The sequence below is a fragment of the Myotis yumanensis genome, unplaced genomic scaffold, assembly GCF_028538775.1.
Source record: "Myotis yumanensis isolate MYYU_CA2020_CCGP unplaced genomic scaffold, mMyoYum1.0.hap1 SCAF_2, whole genome shotgun sequence".
NCBI lineage: Eukaryota > Metazoa > Chordata > Mammalia > Chiroptera > Vespertilionidae > Myotis > Myotis yumanensis.
Window position 1 is genome coordinate 175345553 of NW_027223753.1, and position 14526 is coordinate 175360078.

General features: G+C 39.4%; 1 protein-coding gene across 7 annotated transcripts in view; it reads right to left on the reverse strand.

The window, feature by feature from the left end:
- YEATS2 (YEATS domain containing 2) overlaps window positions 1-14526 on the reverse strand; it is a 99457-nt gene that overhangs the window by 16543 nt on the left and 68388 nt on the right. For all 7 annotated transcript variants that reach the window (XM_070406709.1, XM_070406708.1, XM_070406710.1 and 4 more), the window contains 6 exons: window positions 13370-13628; window positions 12710-12871; window positions 10695-10867; window positions 9547-9705; window positions 7946-8122; window positions 6488-6671 (listed from right to left, as the gene is read on the reverse strand). In XM_070406709.1, the coding sequence (XP_070262810.1) occupies window positions 6488-6671; window positions 7946-8122; window positions 9547-9705; window positions 10695-10867; window positions 12710-12871; window positions 13370-13628 (1114 nt within the window). The remainder of the gene's footprint in view (window positions 1-6487; window positions 6672-7945; window positions 8123-9546; window positions 9706-10694; window positions 10868-12709; window positions 12872-13369; window positions 13629-14526) is intronic.

The window sequence follows — 14526 nt, forward strand, 5'->3', positions numbered from 1 at the left end:
CAACACAGGGAATCATAAAAAATGCAGAGACAAAGAAACAGGTCACAAATGACAGAAATGGAGGAAAGCAAACTACTGGATATAGAGTTCAAAACCACACTTTTAAGGTTTTTCAAGAATTTTCTAGAAACCGCCGATAAACTTAATGAGACCCTCAAGAAATCTAGTGAGATCCTCGAGGTTGTGATACAGGACCAACTAGAAATTAAGCATACACTGACTGAAATAAAGAATATTATACAGACTCCCAACAGCAGACTAGAGGATCGCAAGAATCAAGTGAAAGATCTGAAATACAAAGAAGCAAAAAACACCCAACCGGAAAAACAAAATGAAAAAAGAATCCAAAAATATGAAGATAGTGTAAGGAGCCTCTGGGAGAACTTCAAGCATACCAACATCCAAATTATGGGGGTGCCAGAAGAAGAGAGAAAACAAGATATTGAAAACCTATTTGAAGAAATAATGACAGAAAACTTCCCCTACCTGGTGAAAGAAATAGACTTACAAGTACAGGAAGCGCAGAGAACCCCAAACAAAAGGAATCCAAAGAGGACCACATCAAGACACATCATCATTAAAATGCCAAGAGCAAAAGACAAAGAGAGAATCTTAAAAGCAGCAAGAGAAAAACAGTCAATTACCTACAAGGGAGTACCCATACGACTGTCAGCTGATTTCTCAACAGAAACTTTGCAGGCCAGAAGGGAGAGGCAAGAAATATTCAAAGTGATGAATACCAAGAACCTACAACCAAGATTACTTTATTCAGCAAAGCTATCATTCAGAATTGAAGGTCAGATAAAGAGCTTCACAGATAAGGAAAAGCTAAAGGAGTTCATCATCACCAAACCAGTATTATATGAAATGCTGAAAGGTATCCTTTAAGAAGAGGAAGAAGAAGAAAAAGGTAAAGATACAAATTATGAACAACAAATACACATCTATCAACAAGTGAATCTAAAAATCAAGTGAATAAATAATCTGATGAACAGAATAAACTGGTGAATATAATAGAAAGGGCATAGAAAGGGAGTAGACTGACTATTCTCGGGGGGGAAAAAGGGTGTGGGGGGTGCGGGAAGAGACTGGACAAAAATCGTATACCTAAGGATGAGGACAGTGGGAGTGGTAAGGGCAGAGGGTGGGGTGGGAACCGGGTGGAGGGGAGCTATGGGGGGAAAAAGAGGAACAACTGTAATAATCTGAACAATAAAGATTTAATTAAAAAAAAACCACAGCATCAGCAGGTAAAGATACTTTAGCGAGTGGAAAGCAGTTGCTTTAAGGAAAGGAATACCTTAAGTACTTTCTAGAAGAAAGCCTTAAATAAAAAAAGAAAATCTTTTTTTGCAATAGATGAATGTTAAACCAATCGTTACAAGTACTTCTTGAGACATGCCACCGGAGAGTAAAACAGTGACTTGATATTTTCATTTTATAAAAAAATACATTTTTATTTCAGAGAGAGGAAGAGATCGATTTACAATCGAGGCATGTGCTCTGACCAGGAATCGAACCATGACCTCCTGGTTCATGTGTTGACGCTCAACCACTGAGCAACACCAGCCAGGCTATTTTCATGTTTTTTAAATTCTTTTTTATTAAAATATTCCATGCTTATCAGTTGAAAATAAAAAGTGCTAACACGCTTATAACTAAAAATAGTCATCCTTTGCTCCACCTCTCTAGCATTGTCTAGTTCCTCAGTAGCATACACTTAAAAAATATATATGTATATATTTTTTAACTGATTTTTTTTACAGAGAGGAAGAAAGAGGGATAGATAGTTAGAAACATCGATGAAAGAGAAACATCAATCAGCTGCCTCCTGCATACTTCCTACTGGGATGTGCCCGCAACCAAGGTACATGCCCTTGACCGGAATTGAATCTGGGACCTTTCAGTCCACAGGCCGACACTCTATCCACTGAGCCAAAGCAGTTAGGGCAGCATCCACTTTTTTAAAAAATATATTTTTTATTGATTTCAGAGAGGAAGGAAGGAGGAGAGATAGAAACATCAAAGATGAGAGATTCATTGATCGGCTGCCTGCTGCACGTCCCCCACTGGGGATCGAGACTGCAACCCAGGCATGTGGCCTTGACTGGAACTGAACCCAGGACCCTTCAGTCCGCAGGCCGATGCTCTATCCACCGAGCCAAACCAGCCAGGGCAGTAGCACCGACTTTTAACCCTTTTGGTCATTTCTTTTTTTTTTTTTTTTAAATATATTTTATTGATTTTTTACAGAGAGAGGAAGGGAGAGAGATAGAGAGTTAGAATCATCGATGAGAGAGAAACATCGATCAGCTGCCTCCTGCACATCTCCCACTGGGGATGTGCCTGCAACCCAGGTACATGCCCTTGACTGGAATCGAACCCAGGACCCTTCAGTCCGCAGGCCGACGCTCCATCCACTGAGCCAAACCGGTTTCGGCAGTTTCTTTTAATATTTATTTCAGTATTTCTTAAAAGAATGTGTATATTGTAGGTCTTGATTCATTTTGATGTAACATTTTAATGTTACATACTGACTATTAAGACTTAAGCACATTAGGTACTTATACCCTTTCTTTCTTAATACTCAAATATTATTCTCTATTGATGCAAAGAATACCACGATACTATGATTCCATTTTATTTTCTGGGCTTAATAATTTCCTCATTTGTTTAATTCTCTTTTAACATCTAAGTCTTCACTTCTTCAAGATTGCTGCAAGCCATCCTTTAATACAGTTCTCCACATAGTCAAATCTAAATAATTTACAGTTCCGTTTTATAAGAGATGTCCTTCCTGGAGCTCACTGATCTGCTCCAATTTGGATGTTGCTTTCTAGGCCTGTGGCAAAGCTCTCATCCTGGGGATATCCTCCACCGTTACTCTGGAGTCCCCTTTGCCTTCATGTTGGATTCTGTTTTCTTCCTCTATTTTGGTCTACAACTCCTCACTCTGATAAAACTTGTATTTTAGTCATGTCTTCAGACAGGGTTCATAGGACATACACTGGCAACCCTCACACTCAGTATTGTTTGGGCTGACTACAGAATTCTAAACTGTAAGTAATTTCCCCCTAGAATTTTGAAAGGCTGTATTCTAGCTTCCGGCATTGCTACTGAAAAGCCAATGATATGTAATTTCTGAACTTTTCTTTGTCTGACAGCTCTTAGGATCTTCTCTTTGTCCCTGGTATTGTGATTTCATGAACAAATTGTGCCTTGACGTGAGCCATCTTTCATTCATTGTGACTTTTGAACCTGGAAGTTCGTGCCCTTCAATTCTGGGCTAAATTGTTTCATTTTTCGGATCATTTCCTTCCCACTATTTTCTCTTTTCTTTCTGGAACTCCTTTTAGTCTAATGTTGCCGGGTTTCCCTGGTACATCATTGACTTTTCTTTCTTAGTGCCTACTTCTTGGTCCATTCCCTGCTTCCACTTTGGGCCCCATAGTTTAGTCTAAAGGCTGCAGCCAGTGATCCTGTTAAAAGATAAGGCAGATCATGTTACCCTTTAGCTTAAAACCCATCAGTGGCTTCCCTTGGAATAAAAATCAAAGTTCTTAGAATGAGCTACAGAGGCCCTAGAGATTTGGCCCCATCACCCTGACTTCATCTCTAGTGCTCTTTCCCTTGCCCACTCTGCTCCAGTCCCACTGGTGACTGACCTGTTCAAACTAGTTTATAACGCACACAAAATGTCATTAAAAAGTTACTGGTCAGTAGGAAATACTTTGATTCTGTTATGAAAATATTATTCAGGAAGTTTCATCACAGCATCTTATGAAACTAGAACTTAAAAGCAGGAAGATTTCATTTACTGCATGCTTAAAAACTTAGTCAGAAAAGGGGAGGGCATTCATTTTTTATAGTATCTACTCTGGTTCTGACACGTGCCTCCGGACAGTTAGTAAAGCAGAGCACTCCTTATACTAGATAGAACTTGATCACTTTCAACTGGGAGGTGGAAGTCATGGATAAACCGATCAGCCTTAATCTTCTGGTCTCCTCTAACGACCCCAAAGCAAACAAGACATGGGGCTTGGTTTAGAGTCATGTACAGAATGTAGTGATGACAATGATTATAATAAGAACAACAATGTCCTCAATCTTTTATCCAAAGGGATTAAGGTGTGTGTGTGCATTTATGCACTTTTTAAGTGATACTCAGTTTTTTCTGTTTATCAGTGCCAATTGGTACACTGTTATCAATCTACAATAAGACATTAATCTGTTATATTACTATGGAAATTAAGAGTGTTTAGAAACTTTTATAACAGTTTGACGTTGCTGTGACATTTTTATAGTATTTTAGAAAAGCATCTGGATTAGATTGTAGAAAAAAACAGAACTGATCTCTCTCAAGTCTGAGACAATGCTGCAAATTACATCAGCCCCTGGCATCTAGGACAACACGATGCAATAAAATACATTAATATTTCTTCATCAAAATACAAATATCCATATTAAGTAGTATAAATAGCCTATCAATGGAGGTTAGATTTCACCCTAAAATTAGTTATGAAAGTAAAAAACAAACCTTTGGTTTTCACAGCTTTTTGGATTTTAGAATTGTGGATAAGGAAATGTGGATTAACAACAATGCTGACACTGAAAATGATAATAGCAGCAATTATTTATATACTAGAGGCCAGGTGCATGACATTTGTGCATGTGGGGGATGTGGGGGGTCTCTCAGCCTGGCCTGTACCCTTTTGCAGTCCGGGAGCACTTGGGGGATTCTGACTGACGGAAGTAAGCCATCAGTTGGACATCCTTAGCGCTGCTGCAGAGCTTGTGGCTGAGTGGTGCTCCCCCTGTGGGAGTGCACTGACCACCAGGGGGCAGCCCCTGCATTGAATGTCTGCCCCCCTGGTGGTCAGTACACATCATCGTGACCAGTCTATTTGCATATTACCCTTTTATTACATAGGACTAGCTCAGGGGTGGGCAAACTTTTTGACTCGAGGGCCACAATGGGTTCTTAAACTGGACCGGAAGGCCAGAACAAAAGCATGGATGGAGTGTTTGTGTGAACTAATATAAATTCAAAGTAAACATCATTACATAAAAGGGTACGGTCTTTTTTTTTTTTAGTTTTATTCATTTCAAACGGGCCGGATCCGGCCCGGGGCCATAGTTTGCCCACGGCTGGACTAGCTACTACATGCCAGACATGCATTAATATATTAACTCATTCAATCCTCTCAACTTTATGAGGCAGGTATTATTATCAGGAAACTGAAGCAAGTTTTTTTATTTTTATTTTATTTTAAAGAGAGAGGAAGGGAAAGGGATAGAGATTACAGAAACATTGATGAGAGAGAAACATCCATCAACCCCCTCCTACACACTCCCACAACCTGTGCATATGCAAGTTATTTGAAATAAGGCTCCCAGATGTATGCGCTATGTTACCCAACAGAGCAAAAGGCACACTTTTCTGGAGCTTTTCAGTGTCAAAAACATATTCATCTTGTCAGACCTCAAGCATGTCACCCTAATACTACCCAACACAATAACTAATGTTAAAGAGTCAGCAAAGCTAATTTATATGTTTTGTTTGTAAAAGCAAAGAGACGTATGGTATTTTATGAGTTCCATTTAAAACTGATTTAAAAAAAATTGGTACTTGGTAACAAAATTACACTATGAAAGCAGCTAAAATACCCAATAAAGCTCCAGATGGCTAAGATTTTATTATGGCATTTAAAAATCATTAAATTATTTACTTAAAAATCAGTGTGGTCCTAGCTGGTTTGGCTCAGTGGATAAAGCATGGGCCTGCGGACCAAAGGGTCCCAGGTTCGATTCCAGTCAAGGCATGTACATTGGTTGCGGGCCCCTCTCTGGCCCAGGCCCTGGTCATGGCTTGTGCAGGAGGCAACCAATCGATGTGTTTCTCTCACATCGATGTTTCTCTCTGTCTTTCCCTCTCCCTTAAAAAACAAAAAAACAAAAAACTGGAAAAATATCCTTGGGTGAGGATTAACAAAAATAAACAAACAAATCTATAATAATAAAAGCGTAATATGCTAACTAGAACGGACGTCCTCCCGGATGACCTTCCGGATGAAGCCAGGTCTGCGAGGGAAGCCCGGGTCCTAGGTGCCAGAGGGAAGCTGGTGCTGGCAGCCAGGGGAAGGAAGGCCTACTCTTGCATGAATTTTGTGCATCGGGCCTCTAGTAAATAAATACAATAAAAAAATAAGTGCGGCTCAGATGGTTGAGCGTTGTCCAGTGCACTGAAAGGTTGCTGGTTTAGTTCCCAGTGAGGGCAAACACCCGGTTTGCAGGTTTGTCCCCGGCTGAGGTATGTTCAGGAGGCAACCAATCCATGTTTCTCTTTCTCTCTCCCTACCTCTCACTAAAATCAATAAAAAAATATCCTTGGGAGAGGATTAAATTATAAAAATATTGTTTAAGACCTCCCAAAAATATTATAGCCAAAGAAGGGAGGGAGAAATAATATCATTATGATACAACTGACCTGACACTGTAGCCTTCCCGGAGATGGGGTTAGGTGTGGACACCAGGGACGTGGCACTGATGACAGAGGGAGCAGCAGCCTTGCAGGTTCCCATGGTGGCCTGGCTCACACACACTTGCTGCTGCCCAGCAGTTTTCATTATGGAACCTACAGTGGATGATGAACTGGGAGCTGTTCCTTCTGACTGCTCATCCGCAGGGCCAGATATAACAGAAATACAGAAGAAAGCAGTAACTTATGGAGAACAGTGACGGCCATGCAGCATACTCAATAAATATTATCTTCTAGCTATTATTGCCTACTTATTAAATGTAATGCCATTTAGAAAGATTGCTTCTCTAGTTTGGTGGTTCCTACATTTTTAGATTTCATGGGCCAGGAAATTTTTTAAATGAGGCGGTATCACAGGGTGACCACATTTATAAAAGATTTCATTCCTGCCGAAACCGGTTTGGCTCAGTGGATAGAGCGTCGGCCTGAGGACTGAAAGGTCCCAGGTTCGATTCCGGTCAAGGGCATGTACCTGGGTTGCAGGCACATCCCCAGTGGGAGATGTGCAGGAGGCAGCTGATCGATGTCTCTCTCATCGATGTTTCTAACTCTCTATCTCTCTTCCTTCCTCTCTGTAAAAATCAATAAAATATATTTAAAAAAAAAAAAAAAGATTTCATTCCTATTTATAGCTGAATCATATTCCATTTTATGGATCTGCCACATTGTATATCTAAATCAATAAGGAAAAGATAATAACTCAATTAAATAATGGGCAAAGGATCTGAACAGACATTTCTCTAAAGGTACACAAATCTTAAAAAACAACAACACAAAAAGCCCACAAGAAAAGATACTCAATATCATTAGCTACAGGGAGATGCAAATTAAAACCACAATGAATTACGTGTTCACACCCACTAGACTGGCTATAATTTTAAAAAATGAGTACGAACAAGTGTCAGCAAGGATGTGGAAAAACTGGAAACCTCATACATTGCTGATGAAAATCTAAAGTGGTGCAGCCGCTTGGAAAAGTTTGGCAGTTCCTTAAAAACTTAAACATAATTACTAGATGATCTAACAATTCCTTTCCTAGGTATACAGCCAAGAGAAATGAAAATATATCATACAAAAACGTGTACAAAACGTTTATGGCAGCATTATATATTGTAGTCAAAAGGTAGACCCAACACAAATGTCTGTCGACTGCTGCTGGGTACAGAGCACTATTTTTCAGGATGGAAAAAAAATGTTCGTAGAATTAGATGGCAATGGTTGCACAACCTTGGGGACATAATCTAAACCACTAAATTGTACACTTAAAAATGGTCAATTTTAGGACATGTAAATTACATTTCCATTTTAAAAAGAGTAATATGGCCCACTTGTGTGCCTGCTGAGTATCTTGGGTTTTTAGTGCTTTTATGTTTCATTATGATTTTCTATGTTCATGCTAATTCTCACCTGTTGTGCAGGACCATTTGCTGAGAGGGCCACAGCTGGAGAAGTGGCAGTTGTGATAACCCCTCCTGCTACTCTCAGCATGGTGGTGCCAGGCTTTGAGAGTTGTGAGGTGGCTGGCACAGACTTCAATGTACCATCAGATATTTTCATTAGAGAAGCCTGTCCCCCAGGGGCTGCCTGCAAAAATAAAATGGGTTGAAGTAATAATATTGCCCTGGTTAACAGGCACAATTCATTCCTTACTCACAGATGCCTGTAGAATTAGAGCATGTCCAAGAAACTCTTGCTGATGAAAACTATGGGAAGTGTTTGTGCAAATTCTCAAGTTTATGACCTTGTACCTACAAATGTTCCTTTACCCCTAATATAGAACAAGTAAATGAATGCAATTGCAAGCTACTATTTGGCAGCAGTGTCTTCAGAGACACCAGGTCATTTGTTATTAAAATAATTGAGTCCAAAGTGCTCTTAAATCTCTTAAATATAATCTTTAAACATGAAAATTGAACTGAGAGGGCCAGATTTAAATCGGTAAATTAATGGTGCTTTAGGCTAGTACAGGATTAGCATTTAGTCCTGGAGAATCATTCAACAACTTATACTTTTAACAGTTTAAAACAAGGCTCAGCAACAGCATGAGTGAGCATGTCAGGCCATAAGATCTCTGTTGCAACTCCTCAACTCTACTTCTAGAGCATTAAATGGGTGTGGCTGTGTCACAATAAAATGTTATTTATAAAAAATAGGAAGCTTTGGGTGTAATTTGCTGACCCCTGGTCTAAATGATTGCTTTGTGCCCCAGATTAATGCATCCTACAAATCATACCATTTTTCAGTCTCTGTGGGCATACTATGTCATTACATATGTCATTTACTTATCTTATATCATTTAATCTTTTCATAAACTTTATAGGGTAGATTTTAGTCCCACTTTAAGATGAGAGATCAGCTCAATGACTACCAGGGTCACACAGCTAATAACTGAAGGAGCCACGATTAGAATCCAGGAGCAGCAGCCACAGCACAATTTGCATTAGAGTCTTACACACTGAGTATCATTTCATAGTCACAAAAATGACTAAAATTAAAAAGAATGATGATCTTTTTGGCTTATATTAAAAAGTGCCGTGGAAACGTGCACTAAACTCCCTGCAGCGTTCACTTCCTGTGTGGACAGTGTGGCTGAAATCATCTCTCAGTATTTAGCATCTCCTGCATGAAGTCCCTCCAGAGAAATATTAGAATGAAATGTCAAGAAAATGTTTGTTTCTTCTAGGAAATATGTGGTTAGTTTTTTTCTCTCACAAATAGTGTAAACTTTATGACTGATAATGCTTCTTGCTCTGGTTTGGCAAATTTTATTAACTATATAGGACATTTCTATTTGTAGATCTAAATAACTCAGGCTTTATCTTCTTATTCTACATAAGTTTTCCCAAATCTCAAGATTTTATTCTTATTTTTCCTATACTACTTTATTGTTCATTTTCTCATGTAACCTTAATTTCTTTGTGGAAAGAATAAGATGTAAATTTGTAAATAAATGCCACAATCACCATGTATTTGTGTGTGTGTGTGTGTGTGTGTGTGTGTGTATTTACCTGGGTAAACAAAGTGGTTTTTTGTCCAGAGATGACTTTCAATGTTTGTTGTCCTTGAGCAGAAGATGTGCTGACTCCCAGTGTACCTTGGACCACTGACCCAGTAGTCAGCTGTTTTCCAGATGTCTGGGGTGATGGCTGGCCAACTAAAAATGTGCCCTAAGTTAGAAAAAATAAAGACCGAATCAGTAACTTGTTAAATTCAAATAACTTCCTCTGATCCTTTAAATCACAAGGTTCCATGTTACAAGCTACAATGCTCCCTTATTCTGCAACTCAGCCAAAATAACTGAAAAGAATAGTGCTCAGTGTCACTACCAACAGTTACCCTACTTCTCAAACTGTGCACAGTAGTTACAGAGCAGGTGTGGGAAACTCATGCAATCTAGTCCTGAAAGCTGGATTTAATCATTCAGAATGATCACTACCCATCCCTCTCAATAAAAATGTCTGGAATTAAAATTCCACTACTTTCCTTAGAGGAGAGCCAAGACTCCGTGACAAGGGGAAGAAGGCAGAAACCTGGTCCTCACCTTGAATCCAACCTAATTCCAACTACCACAGTCTGATAGCATCTCTTTGGTTACTCCTTTCTGAGAGAACATATTGAACTGCACATTAAGACTGTTCATTACCTCATGGATTTGGGAAGCATTAGCAAAGTGAAAATCTTTCTTTGTGTCAGAAAGATCTGGGTTTAAATCCAAAGCCTGCACTGGCTTAGCAGAGAAGCTTTGAATAAGTTACTTAAGTCTTTCTGAATCTCTACTCCCTCTTCTCTCAAAACAAAATATAGATTTGTAATATTTATAACAATCTAAGGGCCTGGTGCATGAAATTCGTGCATGGGTAGGGTCCCTAGGCCTGGCCGGCGATCACGGCCAATTGGGGCCTTCCTTCGTTCCGTGCCACCCCCTGGTGGTCAGCGCACGTCATAGCGAGCAGTTGAACTCCAGGTCAGTGGAACTCCCAAGGGGGACAATTTACATATCAGCCTTTTATTATATAGGATAGTATAGATTTATTACACAGCTAAAATGTCAGTTTTTGACTCCTGACCCCAGAGCTATAATGGAAAATCCAGTATAGCTAAAAGCAGTTATTAAATAACAGAATGATTTAAAAGACACCAGGCATAATGAGCAGACCTGAGGCGTTTGCTTGAGGATGTAAGATGTGTAGGTCAGGTGCTGGGATATCCCTCCAGGCCCAGCGGGGCTTTGGACTCCTCCTGTTCCTCCCCCTCCTCCACTGCTGCCACCTCCGCTGCTGCTGCCTCCAGCACCACCAGCACTACTGGCAGCTGAGCCGGACTGTAGGTCTGCAAATACAATGAATGACAGCAACATTACAAAAAGTATCAAGAAGATTTACAGAAAAACAGGTGAGCCCAGAGATATTTCCTTTACAGCACCATTCCCTCCCTTCCCTATTTTTCTTCTTCTTTCTCTGACAAGAGTGAGAACTTCCTAGAATTGAAGATGACATCTATTTACTTTCAACTCCATGACATTTGACTAGTACAGCTCTGAGTACAATGAAGAACTTACCTTTGACAACTGTTTTGACTTAGTTGTGGAAGAGCATGAGAAAGTCTGACACTGACATTTCCTAACTATTTTTTTAAAAATATATTTTTATTGATTTCAGAGAGAAAGGGAGAGATAGAAATATCAACAATGAGAAGCATCAATTGGCTGCCTCCTGCACGCCCCCTACAGGGGATTGAGCCAGCAACCTGAGCATGTGCCCGGATTAGAAATCTAACTGTGACCTCCTGGTTCATAGGTTGATGCTCAACCACTGATTGATTTTAATCAACACTTCAATGTACTCACTGACATGTTTCCAAACTTCTTGGCACCTGATTCAATTTCAGTGGAACTGCTACAATTTAGTGTGATTTTACAGTACTCTCTCTTTCTATCCCTCTGGAAAACATTAAGACTTTCTTCATATTTATGATGACTTGAGGGTCCCATTCTTTTTTTTTTTTTTTAAATAGATTTTTATTGATTTCAGAGAGGAAGGAAGAGAGAGAGAGAGAGAGAGAGAAAGAGAGAGAGAGAGAGAGAGAGAGAGAGAAACATCCACGATGAGAGAGAATCATGGATCAGCTGCCTCCTGCAAGTCCCCCACTAGGGATCGAGCCCACAACCTGGGCAGGTGCCCTTGACCGGAATCAAACCTGGGACCGTTCAGTTCCCAGGCTAATGCTCTATCCACTAAGCCAAACCGGCTAGGGCAGGGTCCCATTCTTTTTAGCTCTTCAAATTCCACTTTAAAGCCTATGGACCCTTTTTACTTCCCTTTGGGTAACATACTGTACATTAACTAACATCTAAGTAACTGATGAATTATGGAATAAAGAAAAAAATTGGGTATGAAGAAAAAAATACCAGGTTAAGAGACTGGAAATCACCCATTAGACACAATAAACAAAATGGTGATTAGCTTACACACACTGCATTTTGGCAGGAGTGGCTAATTTCTAATGAACTTGATTGCTGTACTAATTGTATTTCTGATTCAGAGGGAAGTAATCCCTTTGACCTTTCCCTTTACAACACTACTCAAATTGTTTTTCTCTGTATGTCAAAGCAGTTTATATAAGTCTGATACACCACTTAATTCCTTGGGGCTTTAAGACATATATTTAGGCTGAACCAGTATTTCTCTTTCCATCTCCAAACCTAGCACACTTAAGAAGCATATCTGAACAATGGCAAGTGGAGACTCTTGACCCAAGTCCTATTCCTGTCTCTAAAATAGGAATAGCTTCCAGCTACTGGAAGTATAGAACTTCTCCCCAGGTATCACCTGTTGTCAGTTACCTCTGAAAGGAAGAACTTTCATTTACAGTTCACACAGACAGCTTTCTCCCAGCACAGCCTCAAGAGCCATACCTCTTCAGTGTAATCCGGCCCTGATCCCAAACTGAGTAGATAGGCCCAAAATAATAGTGCCACCTTGTAAGACTATGATTACTTAAAGCCAATTCTAGTTAAATTATGCACATGTTTTAAGTGCATTTGGGCAAATACTACCATATGCCACCAAAGCTATGGAAATGCTTCCTGAAACAGATAAAAACTAAGCCTCAGGTGGATGAGATGAACATACCCAGAGACCCAAGAACCAAACGAGTTAATGATGGACTAACTAGCACTGTTGGTGGCTCGCAGGATGGCTCCTTGAGGGATGAGCAGCAGTTTTCCTTTTCCTGAAGGGTTCTTGCTGTTTGTTGTAAGGTAAAGTTTAGTGCCAGGTGGCAAATTTGCCAAGTTGGCCAAGTTAGTGGCTGGTAGCTGCAACGTTGCCATTACTAAAATGATAAAGAAGAAAAAGAGAAGAAAGACAGTAAGATAAAATGGAACTTAGGGCAATACCAACTCTAAAATTAAAACACAGAATAAAATACTTATTAAAAAGAGGTAACAAAAAGTAAACTCTAAAGTTTGTTTCTCAGATACACAATGCTTTAAAGGCAGATGTTCTTAAATATCATGCCTTCACTGAAATAACACATCAAAGCCTAGGACACATGCAAATGTTTAATATCTTAAAATGCTGCAATGACTGAACAAAGTTTTAAGTATGAAATACAACCCAAAGTGGAAATGAGGACAAATGGGAATTATTCTTCAAACCTAAAAGCAGTATCATAAGAAACAAGCTGTATTTTTATTGTTACTGCTAACACACACACACACACACACACCTTACTAGGTTTTCTAGACAGAACCAAATATCAAATAAAATCACTAGCAAAGAACATTTTGGTAGGCACTGCTGCTGAGTACCCCCAAACAGTATTAGTTACCTGAACCCTGGGATCCACTCTTCTGAGGGCCAGCAGCAGTGACCTGGGCCTTGGTTAAGGTTTGCACTGGCTGAGCGACAATGGTTCCTCCACCTCCACTCACAATTGCTTTGGCAACTCCTTGGGTCACAACTTGCTTTGGACCAACTGCTTTGGCAACGGTAGAGCTGGCCTTGGCTACGAGGATTTGGCCACCACTGATTGCCACAGCCTGTTTCACTGTTGAAGGTAAAGTAGACCCAACTGGCACCCCAACAACCTGTTCAAAACAGAGGAAAGTCAGCAGTGCTTCTTCTCAAAGTCCTTCGAGAGCACTTAGAACAGAATAGTCACTGTGTACTAGCAAAGAACAAAGCACTGTTCTACATACAGTACTTGGGGTCTAATCCAATGTAGCAAGGCAACCTATGATAGATGCGAACAGCAATATTTCTTACAATTTGGAAATTATTACAATAAGAGGTTATAATTTTTCTCTTAACCCCTGCTACTATTAGTTGTTTTAATTATACAAATACGTGTTTTCATAGAAAATACAGAAGTGTAAGAAAAAATCCTACTCATTCAGAAAAAAACCCTCTCAATATTTAGTGAATTTACTTCTAATTCTTTTTAATATTCATTTTAAATCAGATTAGGATCACACATAATTTTTAATTCTTCATCATATCACAAGCCTTTAGCAGTTATTGTTTTTTAAATACATTTTTAGATAACCAAGTAATAATATAATAGAATTGATATACCATAATGTATGTAAACATTTCATAACTGCACAGATTTTTAGGTAATTCTAAACTTTACATTATGAAAAACTGTGCAATAAACATTCTGATATATGAACTATAAACTCCACTATGAAAATGTAAATATCACCTCTTCATTTTTTAAATAACCCTATATATATATATATATATTTTTTTTTAATATATTTTTATTGATTTCAGAGAGGAAGGGAGAGGGGGAGAGATAGAAACATCAATAATGAGAAAGAATCACAGATCGGTTGTCTCCTCCATGCTCCCTACTGAGGATCGAGCCTGCTACCCAGGTATGTGCCCTTGACCAGAATTGAACCTGGACCCTTCAGTCTGCAGATCAATGCTTTATCCACTGAACCAAACTGGCTAGGGCAATTATCACTTTTTCCGTAACCC